The 23,666-nt window shown below is 42.3% G+C and overlaps 1 protein-coding gene across 1 annotated transcript; it reads right to left on the bottom strand.

Moving 5' to 3' along the window:
- Positions 1 to 1,667: 1,667 nt before the first annotated feature.
- Positions 1,668 to 22,550, bottom strand: lurap1 (leucine rich adaptor protein 1). Its single transcript, XM_037114605.1, has 2 exons — positions 21,573 to 22,550; positions 1,668 to 8,881 (listed from the first exon to the last, which is right to left on the bottom strand). Exons 1-2 carry the CDS (start codon positions 21,783 to 21,785, stop codon positions 8,009 to 8,011), a joined length of 1,086 nt encoding a protein of 361 aa, XP_036970500.1. The 5' UTR covers positions 21,786 to 22,550; the 3' UTR covers positions 1,668 to 8,008.
- Positions 22,551 to 23,666: the final 1,116 nt, after the last annotated feature.

Here is a 23,666-nt window from a genome sequence, read left to right on the forward strand (position 1 = left end):
GGCTCAAGAAAAGTTTAAGCAATTGGTCAACATTGAGGGAAACAATTGAGACTACAGGCAGTAGCTGGATACTTAATGTACAGGCCTGTATGGACCTTTTACTCAAACTCTCTGCAAGATAAAATGAAATACACCGAACTTCTCCATTAATATTATCCTTTGGGAAGGGTTTGTCCTTCATGTAGACCGTCTGTCCTGTGAGAACAGTCAGCCCATGACAACGCTACAGTGTGTGAACTGAACTGTGCGTGTTTGGGTCAACGCACACACTCACTCACCTGCTTCCCGGCTGTTTACCAGTGTATCAGCCGGTCTGCCAGTGGCGCTGTGAAGAGACTGCGCTGCAGTATTGAACTGTTCTGTTCTGCTTAGTACCTACCTGGCCCTGTACCTGCTGAGCTTTGGCTTTAAACCTCATTACCAACTACTCCTGGTATCCTGTATGCTGCAGCTGGGTCCAGACACAACCTATTACAGCCTGTCCTTATTAGAGAAACAACCATATAACCCCGACAACCAAGAAAACAGCACATTACGACCCGTATTTATGCTTGGTGACGTGCTCTGGCGGCTGTAGTCATTTTTACAGCTGCAAAGTAGGCGAGGGGTGAGGAGAAGAAGTATAAAGAGTGAAAAGTCTGTATATGGAGGAGGCTGGACAGTCAGGTTAGATAAGCACTGACTCGTGTCCAGTGTGTAACAAGTACATGTAAGTACATGTGTAACAGTAGTGACAGAGGTAACGCAGTGATTTAAACCTAATGATGATGTCTTTCAAGAACCTACCCAGAGGAAAATTTTACTGCTCAAAGCTCGCTCCTTTATGGCAATGGAGCTGTAAAGGAGCTCAATGCGTGTTCTCATTTCAGTCTCGTTGTAGTCTTTTTTGGTCTCAAACATTTCTCAATTGTTTCCCCTTTCCAGCACTGGGGAGACATTCTGAAACTTCATTGAGAGCTTGATGAGATCTCCTTTGAAACTTACAGGGAGCCCAAGTTGAGATTTTCTGCACCTGTTTCTCAGGAGAAACAATTACGAAACAGGAGAAATAAGCCACAGCCTCCCTTTGGTCTCACATAGATCTCATAGTTGTCTAGGAGAAATGAATGAGACACTACTGAGATCTCTTTTCCGTTTTTCATTTCCTCTGGGTAACCAAACTGACTGTGTGACAACGGTCCAGTGGATGTGTCGCCTTCATAGACCCTCCTCTTAAATGTTTGACTCCTGGCTGAATATATACTGTAGACAGTAGACTGTAGACCAATATGCACAAATAATGTACCTATAATTGTTCCAACTCTGCACACCTACACACCTGCTGAGGTGCTTTCTCTGTTTCAATCAGGCAACGATATAATCCTGTCATCTTCGAAGTTGTTTTGGGAAATGGCCAGTAAGTGCTTTGAGTGCTAATGGATCTGTATTGATAAACCTTTGCGGGAGGGCCGAGCCAAATATCGATCAGACATCTACATGAGTTTCAGTGAAAGCTCTCCGCAGAGCAGTTTACATCAAGAGGTCAGGGGAGATAAAGCAGCTGCTGATTGACAGGAAGGTAGGGAGGTTTTAGGGTTTTTGATAAATGATAGTGACAGCTTTTGTCTGAAGGATCAAGAGGTCAATTCTGCTTTGCTATCAGATAAGGGGATAAAAACACAAGCAAAAAGATTTAAAATATCTTTAATCATTGGATAAGCTTGTATAATTTACATACTGCATAATATAATTCTCCACATTAATGAACATAATCACTTATTTGTCAAACTTTTCCACTTCACAAAGAAAAAAAATATCTTTTTTTTTTTTTTCTCCCTCCGGACACATTGCATAACAAAACAATAAAAATAAATGCATCCATGGAAATAAAACAGTTCCACTCGCTCAGGCGGGATATTGACTGGATTGATCCAGTGAACTGCAGTCGGTCTCTGTGGCCATTATCTTTCCATCCTCTCAGCTTTGTGTCGCCCAAGTTGTGTTTTGGACCCGTGTCAGAGCCCAGTGTGCGCTCAGTGGGGTTTATTCCAATTCACTTCCATCTCTTTGAGCAGTTTGGGATGTGAACAAAACACACACACAGGGATAAAGTATAACTAAGATTCAAGGAGAGGAAATGCTTAATGGCCTCTTAGAGGAGCTGTCAGGTACCTAGAGACCCACGTCAGTCCTGGGATGATTTGTGCTCGTGTGTGTTTGTGTATGTACAAGAGGAAGGAAGAGAACAGCAGGGCACCGGGAGTGGAAGCTTCCTTTTAGCTGCATGCAGTGTGCTCACTGTTTATCCTACCATGCAGCCTCCAGGGACACACAACCGGTCTTCTTCTGAAAAAAATGGCCAAAACTTTGAAGAGGAAGGGCTCTTGACAGAATTTCAGTTGTTATCCAATTGTAGAAATTAAATGTCTCTGCTCGAAACTGTCTGAAATCGCCGTGCTGGTGTTCCTAGAACATAACGATCAATGTAACTTAAGGACTATTATTTCTATTTATGAGGAAGGGATGGAGTCCACCGACTGTTCGGCTCATTGGTGTTTGTACACTTTTTTTTTTTTTTAACTTTTACACTAATTTCAAGTACCATTTTCTGCTTCTGTTCAGTTTTCTGTCGATTTTTGGTTCAGTTCAGGCAACAAAATTTCTTGGTTAGGTTTAGCAAATCATTGTGGTTTGGCTTAAAATTCACAATATGTCACACACGTTATTAGGAATAGCTTCTCCCATCTGTGTAATTTTCTGGTCACTCCCGAGTGGCAAAACTGTGATGTTACAAAAAACGTGATTGGTCACATTTGCAATGAAGCTCCTGGGGCTACAATAATTCTGTTCAAGGGGTTCAACATCATCACAGCGGGATCAGATTGTGCATCGTGACAATGTTTGCCCCCTTCTAATAAAGCACCCTTTATAAAGAGTTTATAAACTGTAAACTAATAATGATTAATGAATCATTTACCACTGCTTTTAGCTGAGTTGTAAGCTTTAAGTACAACAGTTTGTTTTGGCTGTAAAAGAACCCACAGGCTGGTGTTTTTTTCTTTGTATTTATATTTGGTAATAATGCGATTAGATGCTTCTGATCCATCCATTAATGATCATGAGTTTCTAACTTTCTAGAACTTTATCACCTCTGCTGATGTAAATGATAATATGCCATTAATAAAAAGATTTTACTAATCAAAATTGCAACAGTTATAAATGTCTTAAGTAATCTGAAGCCCTTTTTTCTGTCCAGGATCCATTACAAACTATTTCTAATGTTGTTGAAGGTCATTCTAATGGTTATTGTTCCGGTGCTGTTGAAATGCCTCACCAGTACTCGCGTCGTCTCTTTCGTCCCATCCTGCCATCACTCAAACAAACACTGCTGCTGTACCGCCGCTGCACTAAACATTGTTTCATGTAGCCACAAGAGCTGAAGCCTACTTGCTCTCATCGTCATGGGAACCATGTGGATATCCACTCGTCTATGTAATCATACTGTTTGACTTGTGCCCAGAATAGCTGGAGGGTGCCTGGCACCTGGAGCCAAGGCAAACACATCACGCACTGGGCATCTGATAAATCCTGGACTTTATAAAAGGAGAGAAACAAAAAGGATTTTAAGGGAGCAAGCCTGCTGTGTTTCCCTCCATACCTTCTGAAAAAATCTGGAAAGTGAGGAGAAGCTTTTCATCTTCGACTGAAGGGTTTTTTCCACAAGTGTGCCAGTTACTGACACTTCCATTCTTATCCATGCACAGAGGAGTTCATATCCCTCTTTTAAAAACAATCAGGCCACCAGCCATTTCTCCTGGCACCTACATTCCCATTAAAACTCTGCCAGTGGGCAGGTTTAAAACAATGTACACATACCTATTTTAAACTGGACGTTCCCAGTGAAAACACATTACAGCATCTTGGACCGCAGTATGGCTTCAGAGACACACTATAGCTGGATGTAATGCGTTTTACAGGTTTGTTCCCTGCTCTGAAATCTAGTTTTTTCCCCCCATATGGCTCGTCTAATTTGGAAAGAAAACCACAAACTAGCAGAGCAGACAGTCTCTTTGGCATGCGAGGTTGCTTTACAGCCAACACATATGTTAAAAAGGGACGGAGGTTTCATGACTTCATGTCTATATACGGTGGTGATATACTATGGGTGAAATACTTATCCAACGACGGATAGATGTTATTTAAAGAGATTTGGAGGGGAGGGAGATCACCGGGACAGATTTTTAAAAATGTTCCAACTCGTACAAGAGTTCAAGGTCCAGTTTGAGCAGAGTTTTCCTCTCCTGTCTCCAGGACTGGCCAACAGTCGCTGTTTCTGTGGTGCTGGCTTTATGGTGCTGTCTCCGGCAAGAGGGCATTGTGTGCGCATGATGTGTGCGTTGGCACGGACTGAACATTTCCACCGAACCAGTGTGGTGGTGGAAAGAGGGATGAAAAGAAAGGCAGGAGGAGGCGAGAGGAAACACTTTAGTGGCTCGAACAAATGGAGATGCCGAGTTTAACATCTCACTGTAGCTGCCAAAAAAAGTTTGCATTGCTTGTCAGGGAGACCTAGTAAGAAGTGAGTTGACTGAAGATGACAGACAGCTGACTCCCAGTCAACATGTTTTAATAAGCAGATGCATCGCGTGTCAATGGAAGCAGTACTAATAGCTCTGACTTTATCAACAATATAGTGCGTCATCGACTTTTGACGCTTTTCCTCCGTCATGCAGCTTTGACTTCAGTATTTTCTTAGCTTCTAGAAAATCTAGAAGTGTCAAACCATTGAATAATTCTGTCTCTACTCAAGTTAGCCATGGGCTAAATCGCAAATTAGACTTGTTGTAAAACCTGTTGGGCCACTGAAGCGGAGGATCTGGGTAATTCAATATTTGGGAAGTCAAGCTTTTTTGGCTTCATACTCACTGAGGAATTAACAGGGCTTTACCTCTGTCACTGTATGCAGATTTCCCTCGTTAGATCGCGAGCCGTCAGTTTGGCAGGTAAATAAAAAAAAAGGTCCTTGATACAGTGCATGAAATGTATGAAAAGCTAGGCCAGGACTTTCAGGATGCAAAGGGACAGAGCTGGGCACTGAAGCCTTGGTTATGCTTTTTTTTTTTGGTGCGGACTGAAATGTGTCTATACGTGATAAAAACATGGCGTTGCTAGCAGTATCAAAACTTTTATATTGTATCATCGCCAGCATTAGGAGGTGCAACAATTTAAGGGGTACAGAGCACAAATATAACACAGCTTGACTCAAACATCAGCCTTTTCAGAAGGTCATGAAATGAAGGAGAGAGTGTAAGTCCCAACTTTTAAGAGGAGCTTTTTTTTTTTTGACGAGGTAACATATACAGAGATGAGCTCATTGTGCAACATGTTTCTCTCTCACTATCCCGGCAGCATTAACATGACGAACTGCTCGAAGATTGCTGTCACACTGACGAATGAGCTGAAAACTCCAGAAAATCTTTCGTGTCTCGTGTACTCTTATCCAAACCTTGGCGGGCCAGCTGGGCTCGGCCAGTCAGTCTCTCACACACACAAACACGCATCACACAGGATTTGCGGAGAAGAGGCTGCTTATGAAAGCCACTAGACAGGCTTCGGGAAATATTGCTTTTTCTTCTCTGATTGTGTTAAGTCTTCCACGCGTTTCTCACGATTCAACCAATAAAGCTCTCGGCACAGGGCATGCAACATCCACCCAGCCAGCGTAACACGTTTACCAGTCGACACTCACATGGCGAGAGCACGCGGACTGTCGGTCGGGCCATTTGTACACGCAAGCAGAGGCCCGGAGGAGGCAAAAATAACAAGAATAACATCAGTCAAAAAAAAAAAAAAAACCTCAGATTATCATAACAACAGTGCAGTCATCTCAGGAGGGAAACAGGCATATGTAGTTCAGGTTTACACCGATCAGGCACAACATCTGCTTATAAAAACTAACACAGGATACCAGAACGCTTCAAACAGAAAGAGAGAATTCAGCCATATTCAATATTTGCCTACAAACCAGTCACATCTAGTACCTGATGCACAGAGCAGCTGTATTGCGATTCAGTGAATATACAGTATTGCAGATGGTTGGTTATTAGCTCCACAAAGACACAAATACTAACAGTGGCACATTATTTCTCAATGAGGGGAGACGTTTACTAGCTGTGGTGCTCCATCTTCTACTTTCACATCCTCTAGTTTTTGTTCAGGTTAAGTACGAGTTTGGGGAGTAACACGCTCACAGGTTCCATCAAATGCTGCTAAATACTTAATATTTCACTTTTTTTTTTTTTCAATACTTCAATACTAGTAAAGTAATACTGTCTGTAACCTTATAACCACTTCTGTTTATACAATCGATTTAACCCTTTCATGCATGGTGTTCACGACAGTGGACAGATATTTGGGAGCAATTTTGAAGCATTTAAGCTGGAGTACCATGCTCTCACCAGCCTAAAGCCTTGTCCACAATCACATTTGATTATGTTCTCTGCACCACTTTGTCACTTTGAGATATGACACACATTCAAAATGGGAGGAGGATGAGGAGATGCAGCAAGTACCTCTGGAGTAACTGTTACACCCTTTTATTCTTCTTTTCTGTAAATGAAATGAAAAAATGTACATAGGGTGTAGAAAATACTTTTATCCAGATTTTGGAAAGATGTTTCTTTTTTTTTGATTGAAAATACATCTGTCCACTGTTATGCGCCAAAGGATACACACTGCCTATTTAGATGCACCCTTATACTTTATTGAAATGTTTTTATTTAGACCTTAAAAACACACTGCAAGGCATTTCGGCATCAAGCCTTTGTCAGGGAGTGAAACAGACCTCAGGGAACAAAAGGTAAGTTCATGATGGTGATCCAACAGTAGGAATCTTACACCTGAACCTGGTGGTTGTGGCCTAGAGAGTCTGTTGGTGTATACAGACTCAGATTTTAATTAAATGTAGGCCCAGTCTTTATCCTTTGGCACATAATGCCCACTGTAGTGGACCGAAATCTGGATAGAAGTATTTCTTACATCTATAATTTATTTGAAAATATAGTTTTTTTTACTGTCTGGTTTTTGATAATCAAACAATTTTTTAACAATTTAACAATTTCTTCAGAAAGACTTCTTGAGACTTCTTCTTAATGCGTGGTGTCCACTGCGATGGGCACTGATGCAACTCCTTCATAAATAAAATACAGAACATAGAAAAACATGATTTTTCACTTATTGAAGAGTAAAAGCAGACACTGAAAATATGATTTTATGATTTAATAATCCATGCATGAAAGGGTTCATTTGTGGATTTATAGGGGGAGACGTTGTTCTATTAACTTTGCTATAGAACAGCACTATCAGTGCTGCTAGTGGTGGAGTTTAAGGTACCTACCACAGAATGAACAGAGGAAATAATAGTAATATTCTTTAATGGGGGTCCAAAAATGTTGCTGGGCCTCTAGGTTTTAATCATAGATAAGTGTAAGTAGAGGAATTGGCGTTTATTATTACTTTTCTGCATTAAAAGATCAAATCATATTTCTAAACTTCTAATTTACATCGGCTGATGTTCAGTGTCAGTCAATCTGAAATCATGTTTCAGCTCTCTGGCAGATCATCTCACTGTGCTTCTGGAAAGAAAAGGACAGAAAAGAAAAGAAAAGAAAAGAGAAGAGGAAAGAATCAGGGAATGCCAAGAAAGACCCTGAGAAAAACTATGACAGGATTTTAAAATTGATTTTCCAAGTTTGTTTGTTGCAGCCCCGTTCGGCTCAATATGGTCAAAATCCTGTAATGTGCATCCACCTTATTACTGACATCAATGTTTAATAGAAAGTTAGTGCAGTCACAGGAGGGAACAACAGGACAAACTTTGTCTTTCAAACCCAGTGTCGTTCAACAAGGACAGCCTCACTATGTGCATTTACAAACAGCAGTTCGCTTCTCTTCTGTCCTTCAGTGGTCTGATCTCTGTAACAGGAGGAGTGTTCACGAGAGGCTTCATCCCCCTCTCTGATTATCCTCCTTACAAAAACGTCACATCTTCTTGCGACTGCACCCACCGCCAGTGCGCGTCGTACTCCAGGTGCATTTTGCCGTTCATTTTGCAAGTATCCAAGTCGATCTTTCCGTTTTTGTAAGGTTTGAGCTTGGGGCTCTGGTTGGTTCCCAGTTTCTCCTTGAGGCCGTTGCGGGTCGGGCTTCCTGTTTGCATGGTCGGTTTCTCCAGGGCGCCGTTAGCCTTGACAGATTGTGCCTGGGTGTTGCCCTTAGAAACTGGGCTTCCTTTACCCGCCTCCGGGGCCTTGGACCAGACCAGAGCGTCTTGTTTCGGGCTCTCAGACTTGGTCTGGGGAGAGCTGACAGGAATAGCTGGTTTCCCAGTCCCAGTCGCAGTAATGCCATTTCCAGTGATTGCGCTGGTAACTACAGTCCCTGGTCCACCTTTCACCTCAATCCCATTTTTAATCCCTGTTCCATTTTCACTGGCCCGAACCCCACTAACAGACCTCACCCCTGTCCCAGCTGCTGTGACCGTGGCCCCGGGGCCTCCCCCTGTCCTGCCCCCGGCAGCAGCCTCTGAGACCAGTGGCGTGGTGGAACAGATGACTGACTCCGAGCTGGAGGGACAGTACTCATCCATGTCATCCGCCAGCGTGTCCAGGTAGCTGCCGATGGAGATGTTGTCCAGCTTGTCGTTCGGGTCCTGCAGGCTGCTCCAGGAGCCTCTCCAAGAGGTGTCGGGGCCCTCGCCCAGGCTGTACTGGCTGCTGGTGAGGCTGCTGCAGCGGCTCGTCAGTGTGCTGCGCTCCTCCATCAGCCATTTTACCGCCTCGATGCCTTCATGGACGGCCAGCAACTGCTGCAAGATCTTCACATCCACCGAGCGTAAGTGAGCCTGCAGACAAAAGATATGGATGAAATTAAAAAGAGACAATAAGCTTTTGTGGTTTTCAGTTTGTAATGGTTGAAAAATGTTTTATATGAGAGGCAGACAAGCTGTGAACCTGGAGAGCCACCAGGACTCTGCAGATATTTATTTTAAGCATTCAGGTTTGGCTCCACACACAAGTGCGAACACCATTATAATGCTATTAAACCTCTGCAGATTACCATAATTGGAAGTAAAGTATAACAAAAGCTGGCGAGTTGAATGTTTGCTGCAACCAGTGTGGAAACATACAAGGTAACGGTGGAGGGGAAAAAGCTCAGAGATGGAAATAAAACAGAAAGAGGCACAAACTGGTGAACGAGGAAAAAGAAGGTTTAGAGAAGCCGTCCTGTAAGCGGTGGATAAAGCTTTTAAAGAAGCGTTAACAGGGAAAGTTGACCGAACCAACTCTGCAGGAGAAGCCAATGAGAGGTGGAAATGATATACACTGAGAAGTACGACACATTCAATCAGACAAAAAGAATCTTTAAAAAGTCTAAATGTCCTATAAATGCTGCAGACATTTAGTCATGTTGTCATCTGATATAAAAAATAAAATAATAATTGATCAGCAATAACAGCTGGTGTCTTCTAATGTGATCTGTCAGTGTGTGTGTGTGTGTGTGTGTGTGTCGGGGGGGGGGGGGAATAAGAGGAAAAAGACAGTTGCGGTCATGGAAAATTCCTCCCCAGAAGACATTAACAGAGGTCTGCGGTGCAGCGCAGGGCCAAGAGGTGATATATGGCAGCAACATGCAAAGCTTGGCCTCATGATATCCAGCCCTCTCTGCAGATGTAACCGGTCTCTCTCTCTCTCGTCTTCCAGTATCTCTGTTTCCTCCACATAATATTTTTTTTCTTTATTACCTCGCTGTCTCTCTGCTTCCCCACAGACTGACAGCATCTCTGTCTGTCTCAAGGCAACTGTACCCTCTGGATTCATACTGTAAATTGCATAGTTATAAACTGTTTATATTACCATGTGCTTTTTGTGTCTTATGTCTCACATAATCATCACTTTTCACACACAATTATACTTATAATATCCAGGCGGGTCAGAGAGTCTGAGACCACAGGTCAGACTACTTCCTTTATGTATTTGTTTCTGCCATCGTCAAAGTCAGTAGGAGGGGAAAAACCAAAAGCTAAAGTTTTTTTTTACTCATGAAGATTTTTCAAAGATTCAACTAAATACACACTCATGCAAAAAGGGACTTAAAAAAATCTACTTTAGTACAGCAACAAAGTATTTGTACCCCGTTACTTCCCACCTCTGCTTGAATATTACTACAAACGTGGTATATATGGTGACAAACTGCACATGTAGCAGCTGTACCAGTGTTATATGGAAGTGCAGGGACCTTGTGACCTTTGCCCTCTGACCTCCTGGTGTCTTATATACCTCTTTTATTTCCTATACTGGGTCCTTATGACCCTTCAGGTTATGTCAATACAACAGTGAGGAATGTATTGATCCTTCCTACCTGCCAACCAATCTATCTCCTGCTCCTGCATCATATTAGTACTGATGGGATTATTTCTCCAGTTCAGTGAAGCAGTGATGTGTCATTCTAGATTTAGTCAGTGGGGATTTCCGTCAAAGAAACTCAACAAAACAAAAACCCCTCCTTGTTAGTGTGTTTAAGAATCTGAGGAAAACACTTGAGTATGTACAGAAAAGAACAGAGAATGCTGCTGGCTGTGCCGTAAAACTACTTGAGCTCATTTAGTCGTCTCCACAGTCATTGTCTTCCCCTCATCTTTCTCATTATCCGGCACACTGCGGTTAAACCGTCGTACTGTGGATGGGTGATTTAGATGAGTGGTTTCCAAACGGTGGGTTTGAAGCTCCCAAAGGGTCCCAAGACAAAACAGAGAAGTCACATGTTGAAAATCTGTTATACAAAATACAAATGATCACACTTAATGCCTCTAGAAATCCTTCAAATAGTCATAAGCTTTGATGATCGGTCTTCATATCATTTCACAAAGGTTGGGACCATCAATCTGATAAAACTGCATCTTCATGTTGAGATTGGACGGCTCGGCTCCTGTTATTTACTGCCAGCTATCTTATTCCATTGTCACCACAGCTGATTGCAATACAGACCTACACCATTGGCTGCAACACTCTCACTTAGTCTGATTGCCTTGAAGCATTCCAATTTCTTGTTTATGTGGCTTTAGAGGATTCAGATGAAGTCCCTGGGGGATTACTCAGACCTAAACCAAACCAACCACATGCCCAAACCTGAACCAGCATGACTTTCATTCTAACCAAAGGCCAAGTCTCCATCCAAAAATAGGCAGCTGCTTGAGCTGTGGTGACCGACTTTTTGTACTCACTGGGAGAAGAGCATCCAGAAGGCTGAACCCCAGTTTCTTCAGCCAGCACCACCCGAACACACGATGCTAAGACGTGCTTTAGTGAACTCAGTGTATGACGGTGCTCTGCCTCTGGTGCTGTATCCAGACTTCCCTCATTAGACACATGGAAGTCAGTCAAACTATGGTGTGTCTTTTGTCAGCTGTGTGAAAACAATTGTGATATCAGCTATAACAGCAACAAACACAAACACACTGAAGTTGCTAAAGCTCATTCAACAACCAGTTGACTAGAAAAGTATCCTAATGTATATACTGTTTTTTTCTTTTTTGCTGTACCAAATTGTTATCTCTATCTGCTCATTCCTTCTGCCCATCCACCTCTACTGTACATTAAAACACGCATAGAAGCACGGATCACATGGCTGCAGGAAGGATTTGGCACATAAAGGAGGGGAACTGAAGAACCACAGCGTTCTGTCGGTGTGTGTGTCTGTGAACTCGCTGACGTTCTGGGGCACAGTCAGACATTCGGGGTGGGGTTCAGGTTTGAGGTTTGAGGTCTTTCAGCTGGCAGAGACCGAGGTGCTTAATGAGGGTGGCAGTAAAAGTAGCTCCGTGCCTGTCAGCGCTGAGGTGGCACGAAGCTAACGAAGCTGAGCGCTGTAACAGTCTGTGCCCACTCTGCTGCTGACAACATACCTCCACTAAATTCACAATCCACTTCATATTCTATCCAGTAAAAGAAACATTTAAGACGGATCCGTATCCTAAAAATATCCCAAACCAAAACTATTTGTATCCACTATAACCAGTAGACTGTGAAGCTAGACATTTTGGAAAGCTACATAATCCTTGCCTGTAATATATTAGAGACCACTGACTTTACTGGAATATTATGTTGCCCTTTAGTTAACCTGGGACTAAGCTGTAACTCATTTGATAAATGATTAAACGCATAAGTCATTTTTCCTGGTTCCAGCGTCTCAATGGTTAGGATGTGTTGCTTTTTTGTCTTATATAATATCAAACTATCTGTTTGCATGCCAACTGTGTCGTACATTGTGTGTAACGGTGTTGTAACCTGGAGGAAATTCTTTCATGGCCATTATTTCACGATTTATTATAGCTGCTAATTAAACGATGAAGTCATTATAGTGTGGACTCAGTCAGATGGAAAAGGCCAAACTGGGGTCAAAAGGTTTCCATGTGAGATCAGTCAGGATGAGTGAGCGAACAGCAAGGGCTAAGTCGCCTTTAGGACTGAAACACCATTAATCATCTTTTTCTTTTTTTTTTTTTTTTGTGCCATCGGTGTTCAGCCAAACAGATTTCAGTTTTCCAACTCTGGCATGAGGCCAAGCAACGTCTGGCTGATCCATAGGATTCTGGAAAGATCATCTTCCTGTGTGTGTGTGTGTGTGTGTGTGTGTGTGTGTGTGTGTGTGTGTGTGTGTGTGTGTGTGTGTGTGTGTGTGTGTGTGTGCACTCCAAACAATACTCAGATAAATATCAGTCTTTAGCTGCACATTATCCACTGTTATCAAAATGTAGATACTGTGATAGAGTCACTTGTTTGTACCTTGAACCCAACCTGTATCTTAAAAGACTGACAACTCAGGTCTTAATGTCATTCTGTTACATTAATAACAATAATAATATCACTGGCTTCTTTACAACCACTCTTGGATGACCGCCCGTCCCTCTTGCTCCATCTGTCTTTGTCCACGGTTGCAGTGAACTCATCAGTTACTTTGGTGAGTGCGCTGTTATCATTGTCACAAATGACCAGGAGAAACCCAACTTGTAACCACACAAAAGGTATCCACTAAGTTCTATCTCAGACATTACTGTAGGAAACTAAGCCACCAGGTGCCCCAGAATCATTTTCTCTTGTTTTGGGATGTGTGAGAATGCACGCGCAGAGTGTCTTAACACAGATACATTCAGTCATTGATATAACGAATTCACAGCTGAAGCTCGACCCGTGACGCAGGCTCTCCCATGTGGCGACAGCAGCCTCCCAATGTCACAGAGCTACCGAGCAGACTGCTGAATCACTGCCAGCAGGGACGGCACCAACACACACTCGTTCTCTCACACACCAGCAAAATAAACACCCGCCTCTGTCGCCACAGTCTCTCTCTCTCTCTCTCTCTCTCTCTCTCTCTCTCTCTCTCTCTCTCGTCCCCTGGTGTCACTGTCTGTCGTTTCACCTTCCCAATCTGACTCAGGCCTTTGGCACACATACGGTGACCTTGCAGAGTCCCCACAGTCTCCATAGACAGCAGAAGGTCGGCCGTGTCTCCCCGCAAACCACCGACCGCTCCATCTGTCTGAGCGCTCTGTGAAACAGCCACTCATCCTTGTTAGATTTCCTCTTTTGCGTTCCCGTTTCTGACAAATCAAAGCAGTGTCCTGTCTTGTCATTTCACTCCCTTCTGTATCGTCTCTGTCCCTCGTTCCCGCTCTGTTTCTTGTGTTCAGACTACGCAGCAGACATGGGCTATTAGATGGCAAACATGCAGGATTTTATTGCAAGCCAAATGACAACAAATGTTTCACAAGACTAAAATACGGCCCGGAAAATATCCTGCTACATTATTTCCACTTGACTTCTGCAGAGTTTCCAAATACTTCCCGCAGAGAAGCTAAAAAAAAAAAGGTTTCTCATGAAGGAGATGGAGTGACAGAGGGGGAATATTTCATTGTTGTTGTGATGGTTTTCCTGCAGCGCGAACAAGGATGCTGGAATCTGGTTTGATATAAAAGCTGAGATGTCAATCATTAGTGAGTTATACGCATCAGGAGAAGAGATGAGGGGAAGCGCAACAAACAACCCTGTCTCTGAAAAAAGAATCTATTTCCAAATAATGATATGGCCAGGTGAAACTTTATCATATTGTATTTCCCTCAATATATACTTGTAGTGACTACATTTCTGTGGTTATGTTTAGGCACTGACAGCACCTGATTTAGATGAGGGAAGGATTATGTGTGTAGGTGCAGGTTGGTAGGCAGCGGGCAAGAAAACCAATCTTTAAAAAAACGTAAAAACAGTGTTTGGCGTCTTTAATGAGCACAAGTGTTGGAGATGCATATTATTTAACATAATATGTTTACAACGATACAGACTAGTGAGGGGGACAGCACTCAGTTTCTCCCAGGAGGGGAGGGAGTTTTCCACCTATGGCCGATTTAACGTATCATTCTTCCTCGCTTTTGCTGCATACTGAGTTCAAAATCTGCTACGGGAAACTACCACCTCTGAGCTAGCAGCCTACATACTGAAAATAGCAGGTTACCATAACCCTAATCTGGTCACTGGCAGTACGAGCCTCAACAAGGTAGCAGTTCTTTCCTTCTTGTGCAAGGATTTATTCATTTAGATGCTAGGGCTCTCCCCTCAGCTGATGAAACAAATCCCCCCCCAACACTATCTTGCAGGGGAACCACAGCTTGTGATTAGTTAAAAGAAAGAAGAAGGCCAAGTGTTTTCTCCCCTTTAACAGAACGAGAACTGGTGCAGTCAGACCTCTTTCCAGCACTGACACAATGCTGCGGTCCTGATGTGTGTGCAGAAGTCACTTGACGCACGAAAACCTCATCTTTCTCTGACCTTAACCACAGGGCTTCTGTTGAATAGACCTAGTCCCACATCACAATTTCCTTTCCTTCACTTGAAAGCCTGTGAATAAATTCAACAATTAGGGTTCCTGTTAAAACATATTTAGAAAACAAATTAGTACTACGTAAAGACAGTTTCTCAGAGACGGGGGCTGAAATGAAATCTAATGGATGAATTAAGGAGCTCAGGTCACTTGGCAATGATTGAATTAGACAAAATCCTCTTGTGACTGTCTTTGAGCAGACAGCCAGCAGCCAGACAGAGAAAGAGGAGCGAGAGATTAAATAGACTAGATTTTGATTCCCTGCAGCTCAGCTCTGCGCTCCAAGCTGACTTTGCACTGTCATTCGTCTGCCCAGAGGTGGAGGACATAGATGGAGAGTGACAGGGGAGAGAGCTACAGAGATGGAGACAAAAAAACCCAGAAAAATCACAGCACCCGAGCAAAAACACAGCAATCACCCGGCATATCTCCCTTTGATAGCTGAAATACAGGTGCTGAAAAAATGCATGTATAAAAAGCTATACAAAGAGCTTTAGTGTGTGTGTGTGTGTGTGTGTGTGTGTGTGTGTGTGTGTGGCTGACTGCCAGTCTCATGTGGCTTTAAAGGAGTGTCTCTGTATTCAGCGAGTCTGTTTGGATCAGTCATGTCCTCTATTAGACAGCTGGAGACAAAAGACAGAGGCTGTAAAACTGCTCCCACAGAGATGAACAGCAACATTAAAAATCATTAACAGCAATCTAACTACTTTCAGCTCGCAGGCCTGTAGAAAATATCCTCTGTCAAACTGAGACATAAGCATTGAGAGGTAGTGTGTGTATATACAGTTTGGAAGGTTTATAGCAGATAGCCAAAAGGCAGATATCTACACGCGTAAGTCTTCTTTTCAGAGCTATTTCTTCCAATTACTCTGACACATAGTTTGAGAAATTTCATCAGAAGCATTTCTGAAGCATTTCTGACGCAGAAATGCTGAATATTATCTGGTTCCAGCTTCTGGAAATTGAGGATTTGCTGCGTTCTCTGTTCAATATTGTCTACAAATCAGGGTTGCAAGGAGGAGCTGATCATAGGAAAATTAATTAATCCCCAACTAGTTTGATAATTGTTTAATCGCTTTTGTCATTTCTCAACCAAGAATGTTAAATATTTACTGGTTCTTAAATGTGAAGATTTGCTGCTTTTCTTTGTCATTTTTTGAAGCAAATGAAGAGCATTTGGGTTTTGGACTTCTGGTTGGACGACAGAAGGAATCTGAAGACGTCACTTCCGTGATTTTTAGAAATGTTTTGTGCTGAAGGCTTAATTGATTTATCATGGAGAAACTTGGTAAGATTTTTTATATGTCTAGCAGCAGTAAGTGCTTGACAGCCTCTATTAACTCTTACTAGGTTGTTATAAACAACATTAATTGATTAGAAAAAAGTTTAAACTTAGTGTTAAGATTATATTATCTTATATTTTCTCCAGTATTACTGGGAAACTAGCTATACTGTATGTGTAGAACTTGTGGAGACTTTGTTTTTGTTGTTGTTGTTGTTTTTTTTCTTTTTTTTAAAAATCTGACCGGCTGAATATCAGGTGCTACAGAGTGACCAATGAAAATGTTAAGTCACTCTTGACTCAATGCTTGTGCGTCGAACAGAACAGTCGCACCCTGGAGCCCTGGTATCATGTTTCGAGCAGCATGTTTCACATCATCTGCACATCGCGCGACAAACAATCGCTCCATAGCACTGTCAGCGGTCAGAAACGCCACTTAACTAGACATACAAAGAGAACGCTGCTATACAGCATCTGCCTTATTGGTCAAAGGGTTCAGATCGACACACACATTGTAACTGCTGAACATGTTCAATGTTGTGTGTTTGTTCCAGTCTAACACACACTCTACTGTATACTGTACTGTATCAAGAATGCAGGATCACATCTTGACTCTCCTGACAGTTTACAAGAAGCAGAGAGACATTTGATTAGTGGTGGTGACACTGCGACAACGTGGCCCACACACACACACACTGCTTGATCTCACAGCAGACAGTTGATGCAGCCCACCATCAGCATGCTGTGCGGTTACAGATACAGTATGAAACAGACGACTGTGGAGCATAAGAGCAAACAGACACACTCACACACAGAAAAAAAGTGAGAATGAGTAGCAGATTATAGCCGACTACTTAGCATGCTGTGTCAGTGTGTGTGTGTGAGGATGTGGGTCTTATGAGCTTATCAGCGTGACACAAAGTGTTCAGCGTAAGAAAACAGTGAGGGAAAAAAAACACAACCAGGGACCAGGTGAAGTACACGTGCACGGGGCCTGTGCACATGTGCACTTTGCATTCAGCACTACTCTGCAGACACCCTGCATGTCTTAGTAAGCAGATTTCTGATGAAAGTGCAGCGCTCAGAGCTCTTCTTCTGCACTCCCATTACACTACACCACTCTCATGATGAATGGAACTCACACACATGCACGCAAGCACACACACACACACACACACAGAGGAGCTCTGTGCTGGACATTTCACTCCCCTCCAGTTAGTGGGGTTTTATCACTTCTCCCTCTGCAGCAGACCTGATTAACGGCTAAAACTGCTAACAGATCCATCTGACCCTCTGCTCAAAACTGATTTATAGAAACTCTCTGGATGCAACTAAACACTTGTGAAGTGGCTGACATCATGTCTGGAGGTTAAAATAGTTAATTTTTCTATATGCTCACATTTTGATATTCTAATACTGTAGTTTACATAATCCCTATTAAAATGAATGAGCTTATGGGAAGCTTTAAGGATTTAATACTTGTCTAATTTAATGCCACTATATCAAATTCAGACAGATTTCTTCTTCTAACGTGCTTTTTTTCATGGTATTTAGCCATTACATAAACATATTGAGCTGTCGATGGGCTGGGAAAGTGGGCTGAGGGCAAATCCTTCAGGAATCATTTGACTGAGGTGGAAACGACTGCAATGGCTGCAATATAATGTCATGGTTTGGTTATTTAGTTAAGGTATTTCCTGTTTTATTTTGCTTGTTTCATCCTGTCCTTGTCTGCTTCCATGCCTTTTTTGATTGTCCTGTTAGTTTCACCTGTCTCTTGTTCTCTCCCTTGTTTCGTGTGCCTCATTTTTCAGTGTTCTCTTAACTTCTTCTTTGTACATCTTTTGGTTTTTGCATTTCTCGTTGCTTCTTTTTGGATTTGTCCCAGCATGTTTTTGTCAGTCGAGTTACTTGCATTTTGGACAACAGCTATGTTATTAAAGAGATCATATTAAACCTTGCTTATTTTGTTATGTAGCATTTTTGTGCATTTAAAAGTTCTGCAAAGTGAAATAGCAATATACTTCCTATGGAAGTAGACCTTTTTGTTAAAGATCCATTTGGTAATCAGAAACACAGCGTTCAGTCGAGGAGAAGTCTCACACTGAAAACTTTTGAGAGGTGAGTTGTTGTAGGAAAACAACAGTGCAAATCAAAGTGAGAGTTGGAGAGAGAATTTTGGAGTTTAATATAGCTGTCCCTAATACCTGTCGGAGCTTTGGTTGTAAATCAACAGCATTGGGTGAGGAGGATGTACTGAGCATGACTCATGAAGGACATTTCTCTTTTCTCAACTGAGATGGAATGCATTAATTTTTAAGGATTCTACTGTGGATTATTGGTTTCTATTGTTATTTGTTATTAAAGAAAAAAAAAATCAAAGGTTTATCCAGTTGCAATCCAGTGTGGTAAAACAAGATATAACAGCTGTGGCAGCTCGCCTTCATTAATAGCCTGAATTTATCCAAAAAAAGTAAAAATACGCATATCCAAATCCCAAAACGGAAAAAACTGAATACCTACCCAATGAACAAATACACAAATAGTCGTAGCTACAAATGTTTTTGTTTTTTAAAGCAGCCTTTAAAATGCTTTAATAAGTCGCAAAATATACTTGGGTGGCTACCTAGGTGGTTGCTCAAGTAAACTGTGTGTGTGGGAAACATTGAACCTCAGCCTGTCAGTGGTAAAAACAAGCACTTTTAAAAGATGTTACTGTGATGCTGGGATTGTCCTAAAAGGTTATGTTGCAACCAGTGCAACCATGTAGCCTAAACATGCAATATAGGACCCAATTAAAATAATATGCTGACATATACAACATCTATGTGTATCTGTATTGTGGATCATTGTATCATCACATTGGTACAGGCTCATTTCAAAGTCATGCGGTACTCTAAACTAAATTACGCACACAAGCACCATCTGGATGCAAGACACTGACAAGTATCAAGAGAGCCAAGTAGTATTTATAGGCTCATAAAAGTACAGCTGATAATGTTTCTTCAGGAAGTGTTCACTTAGAGTGAGGAGAGCGTGATTTCCTCTTTTGGACACTCCAGACATCTGAAGTGCATCTGAGCTGCCAGCATCATGAGCTTGTGTTTCTACAAGGCTGGAGTGAAATGTTTCCATTTCTGACAAACTGATAATGTCTTTTGGATGTTTCCAATGTGTTTTGGAGCAACTGTCTCACACGACAGCTTGCTTTGTTCGGGCGTTTAGAGGCAGGCGCTAGATTTGCTCTTTGTCACAACCACGGGAATGTCGGGATATACATGATCACAGGAGGGGAAAAAAAACTGTAGAGCAAAGCATCATTATTGCTCCAGACCTCCACTGTTTGGAGGAGGTGGGGTCCGTGTAAGCAAGAGGACTGAGGGATATTTGTTTGATTCAACAAAAAGACCACGGCGCAACGGGAAATAATCGGCGGTCAAAACAGAGAACAGACTTGGCTGCGGAAAAGAAAACAACGGATTGCAGTTCGTAAACTTTGACATGTGAAAATCATTTAATATGTGAAAAGCAAAAACAGTCCTGTTTCCGAGGGATGATGTTTCTATACATCACAGCAAAACTAAGTCCACGCGTGTATGGAGATGTGAAACGTTAGGAAAATGGATGAACGAATTTGCTACATTTCGACAGGACTTTGGTAGTCAACTCATTTCCTAGCAACCACAGACGTCTGCAGCTGTTGGCATGGTGAGGAGCAGCTGAGTTACTGACTGAGTATGAGGGGACTTGTATCACTCCAGACGATTCTAATGACAAATATTACTGGTCTGTTTCATACAGTACCATTCATTCATATTGCCAGTCAGTAATTCTCTGCGTGCAGTATATAACTGTTAGTACATTTTGAGACTAATGGCAAGTCAAGACATTCTCTTTATAATTTAGCCTTTTGTATTGGAACTGTAGCGTGCCAATGTGAGGAAATATGCTTATTCACTTTCTTGCCAGGAGTCAGATGAGAAGATTGATACCACCCTGTACCACTCAGTCTCTGCTGGTTGCCTAGCAACATCATGGTGACGAAAAGGCCTCCAGGAAATCACTGCTTCCGGCCAAGAAGTAGCCTGGCACCCCACATGAAACCACGACTTGCTCTTTTTTCACTCATGTGTTTGTACAGATAGAACAAACAAAATATTTCAAGTTCATTAGTGAGCCATAGACGGGTGGCATGGAGTTTTTATTACCTTGGAGCAGAGACAAGCTAGCTGTTTCCACATGTTAACAGTCTTTATGCTTAGCTGGGCCACACCGGCTTTAGCTACATACACACCGTACTGACATGAGAATGGTATCAATGGCATGAAGGTCCGTGAGCAAGTTCCCTGAAATGCCAAACTATATACCTGAATTTTTTCAGTTAGTCCCACTATGAGCCAAATTCACATTAACAAGTCATGTGTTAAGATATAAACCATAAACTAGCTTCGTGTCAGTCCTGATGAACTATGTTCATCACTATGTTGACACATTTTATTACCTGGTAACAGTACACAAATCAATAATAACATCAATCATCCACACTTTATATCAAAAATAAAATTGTGGTTTGTGAAATAAGTGGAAGCTGAACAACTGTTACCAGTGCCAGGATGCATCTTAACACAGGGCAGTGCATGTGTGCATGCAAATGGCAATATCACAATATCACCAAAAATAATTGGAATTGCATCAAGACTTTAGAAAAGAAGCTTTTCTGGATATTGAGAAAATATCTGTCCATCAGAGAGCACAGACAAGCCGATTCTTCACTGCAATGCCCTGCTCAGTTTGTATCTTTGTTGTAATTCAAGAGGTAAGAGGCATTGTTGGTTTATGTGTTCATGTAAAGAACTACTATGGCTATAATCAGATTTTTAAAACTTCTTAATACAAATCTTAGTATCGGCATCAAGAGTCCAGTATGAGACAGGAAATGAGGCTTGAGGATTTCCAAGAAAACCACAAGCATTTGTTCTCCATCAGCTGCAGATATTCAGTGATTATTTAGACCAAGTCAGTCATATCACTATTATATTATATTATAATTAATCCTGATGTAAGTTGGTACTGTATTGTTTCTAATCAATGTATACTTTCAAGGCTTGTAGTTACAATTATATGACTCTCCTCCTGCCCACATAATATACACAGTTTTCAAGCAACCCTGAGTCATGATGAGCTGACGTGCTGACAGATGTTAAACCACTGGAGCGGCAAATCTAAACCTTAGCAAGGCATCAGTGTGATCTCTCAATACCGTGGTGACTTCAGCGAATGACATCCTGGAAAACAATCTGCCACACGTCCAACAGCTTGTGCCACCACGCGCGCGCACACACACATACGCGCACGCACGCACGCACACACACACACTTACCATCTCCACCTTCAGTTTCTTGATCTTTTCATCCAAACTCTTCTTCCCCGTCTCCTTGCCGGCGTCGTACGCGGCGCTCAGCTTGCCGTCTCCCCGGAGAGAGGAAGCTTCTTCCCGCATCCACCTGAGCAAACCCTCGGGGGTCTTCCGGCCAATTTTCACCTCTATGTCTTTCAGATCTGGGATGGTCTCGCTGGCGGTGCCTTCGTCCATCGCGTCTTTAGTGTGGAAACCGGAAAAAATAAAAAATAAAATAAAATCTATAACGTCCTTCGCTGTTCGAGGAAATTGTTGCCCGTCAAGCTGTGAGAGTCACTTCCTATAGGATTGTATGGCATCCTATGCGCCTCCAGCTGAGTTAGACTGCGCCAGGAGAGGAAAACAGTCTGACAGCACCAGCACAGCAGCGTGTTATTATCACAGCAGCATGCTGCTCAGAGAAAACAGCCCTTTAGCTGTTTATCATCTGTTGACAAAGTGACTGAGCCCGTATTTCTAAACAAACTGAAAGCTTTAAAAAGGGAAAATCTTCTTTTCTTCTCTTTTTTTATTCCCCTGCGGCGTGTTGCGGGTTCCTCCAGAGTCCGGTGTGTGATCGCCGCAGGCCGGTGGAGGCTGGAGGAGGCTGCTGTGTCCGCCTGGAGACCCTTAAACTGAGCTACATTGCGCAGATTCCACCTGCATGATGACAGCGACCAGCAGCCGCAGAGTGAGAGGAGACCCCACACCGTCAGCCACAAACAGTGACATCACCCCGCTTCCGGCGCGACTTTCAAAATAAAACACGCGCAGGAACATGCAGCATTTGAGGGATGTGAATTGCCAAAATAAAACGGCTCTCCTGTTCGAGCTGCGCAGTGAGCACTTCAGTCAACGCACAAATACAGCAGCTTATACAGTATAGTGCCAGCATCCCCAAACTGCTTTTTAATTTAAAATTATTTCATTTATTTCTTTTATGTCACTCTTCTCTGTCATCAATGTTTATTTGTCCTCCCATAATGTGCATATCCTGTCATGTCTGATAATGTGCTAAGTTATGTCTTGTCTTGTTTCAACTGCTCTGTCTTGCATCACTAATGATAGAAATAGATATATGTAAAATGAAAAATAAAGATTGACATCAATAGGTGTTCATACTGATGCATAAATGTAGAAGTAGCACGTTAGTACTTGTCAAAGTGGAGCTAGTTTTAACTAGTTCATTTATACATTTATACTGTACTTTAAAAAGCCAAACAAGGCAGGCAGTCTTTTCATCTGTTTTAGATTTCAAACTCATCTGATGCAGCTGACTCTAAAATAAAACTTTTAATTGTTGCCAATTCTCACCAAAGCATAAATCTTAAGGAGCTCAAATTACAGTTGCAATACGGTTCAGCTGATTTCATGGAGAGGCTGCTCAGATGTGGCAGAGCCCCTGTGGGGTGAGATGGATGAAGACTCTAATCAGTGTAATCAAGTATGACAGATGTCTGGGTTACTTAAGATATCGCATTACTCTCAATACACTCACACACACACTCACACCCTGTGGCTCTACATGACAACCTTCTCCGAGCCTATTCAGACTCAGTGTGAGCAGTGTTTTCCTCACCAGGCCTGGACCTCCTCATGTGGAACCAGGAGCGCTGTGGCTGCCATGATAGATCAGGTTAAAGCTCGTGGTTATGAGATTGGCGGGCTGACGTATTGTAGTGGTTTGAGGTCGAATTAAATGTTTCTGTCAATGGAAATATAAATGGTCTCAGAGAATACAGTACGGTTTGGGATGAGCATAGGTTTCCCCAGTAACATTTTTCTTTTAGCTTAGGAAGGAAAGCATGTTAAGATTTTCTTCCACTTCTATATCTGGGGACTGTCTTGTCCACAAGTGCTGAATAACATAGACACATGGTGGATGTAGTAGATGTTGAAACATCAGAAACAAGAAAGTAAAATGTCTCCTGAAGCCCTGAGATCCCAAATTATATTGTAAATACGTTATCTACACCATTTACAAGGCTGAAATCTCCACTGTAGCTGTTATGTTAAACCCCCCCCAGCTGCATGAGCTGGAGGCTGTAAATGTCTTATCAAATGAATTGAGCCTCC

The sequence above is a fragment of the Acanthopagrus latus genome, chromosome 11 (assembly GCF_904848185.1).
Source record: "Acanthopagrus latus isolate v.2019 chromosome 11, fAcaLat1.1, whole genome shotgun sequence".
Lineage (NCBI taxonomy): Eukaryota > Metazoa > Chordata > Actinopteri > Spariformes > Sparidae > Acanthopagrus > Acanthopagrus latus.

Coding starts and splice junctions, on each gene's coding strand:
- lurap1 (XM_037114605.1), bottom strand. CDS start 21,785: ATGGACGAAGGCACCGCCAGCGAGACCATCCCAGATCTGAAAGACATA. Junction 8,882..21,572: donor AGAAACTGAAGGTGGAGATG/GTAAGTGTGTGT, acceptor TTTTGTCTGCAG/GCTCACTTACGCTCGGTGGA.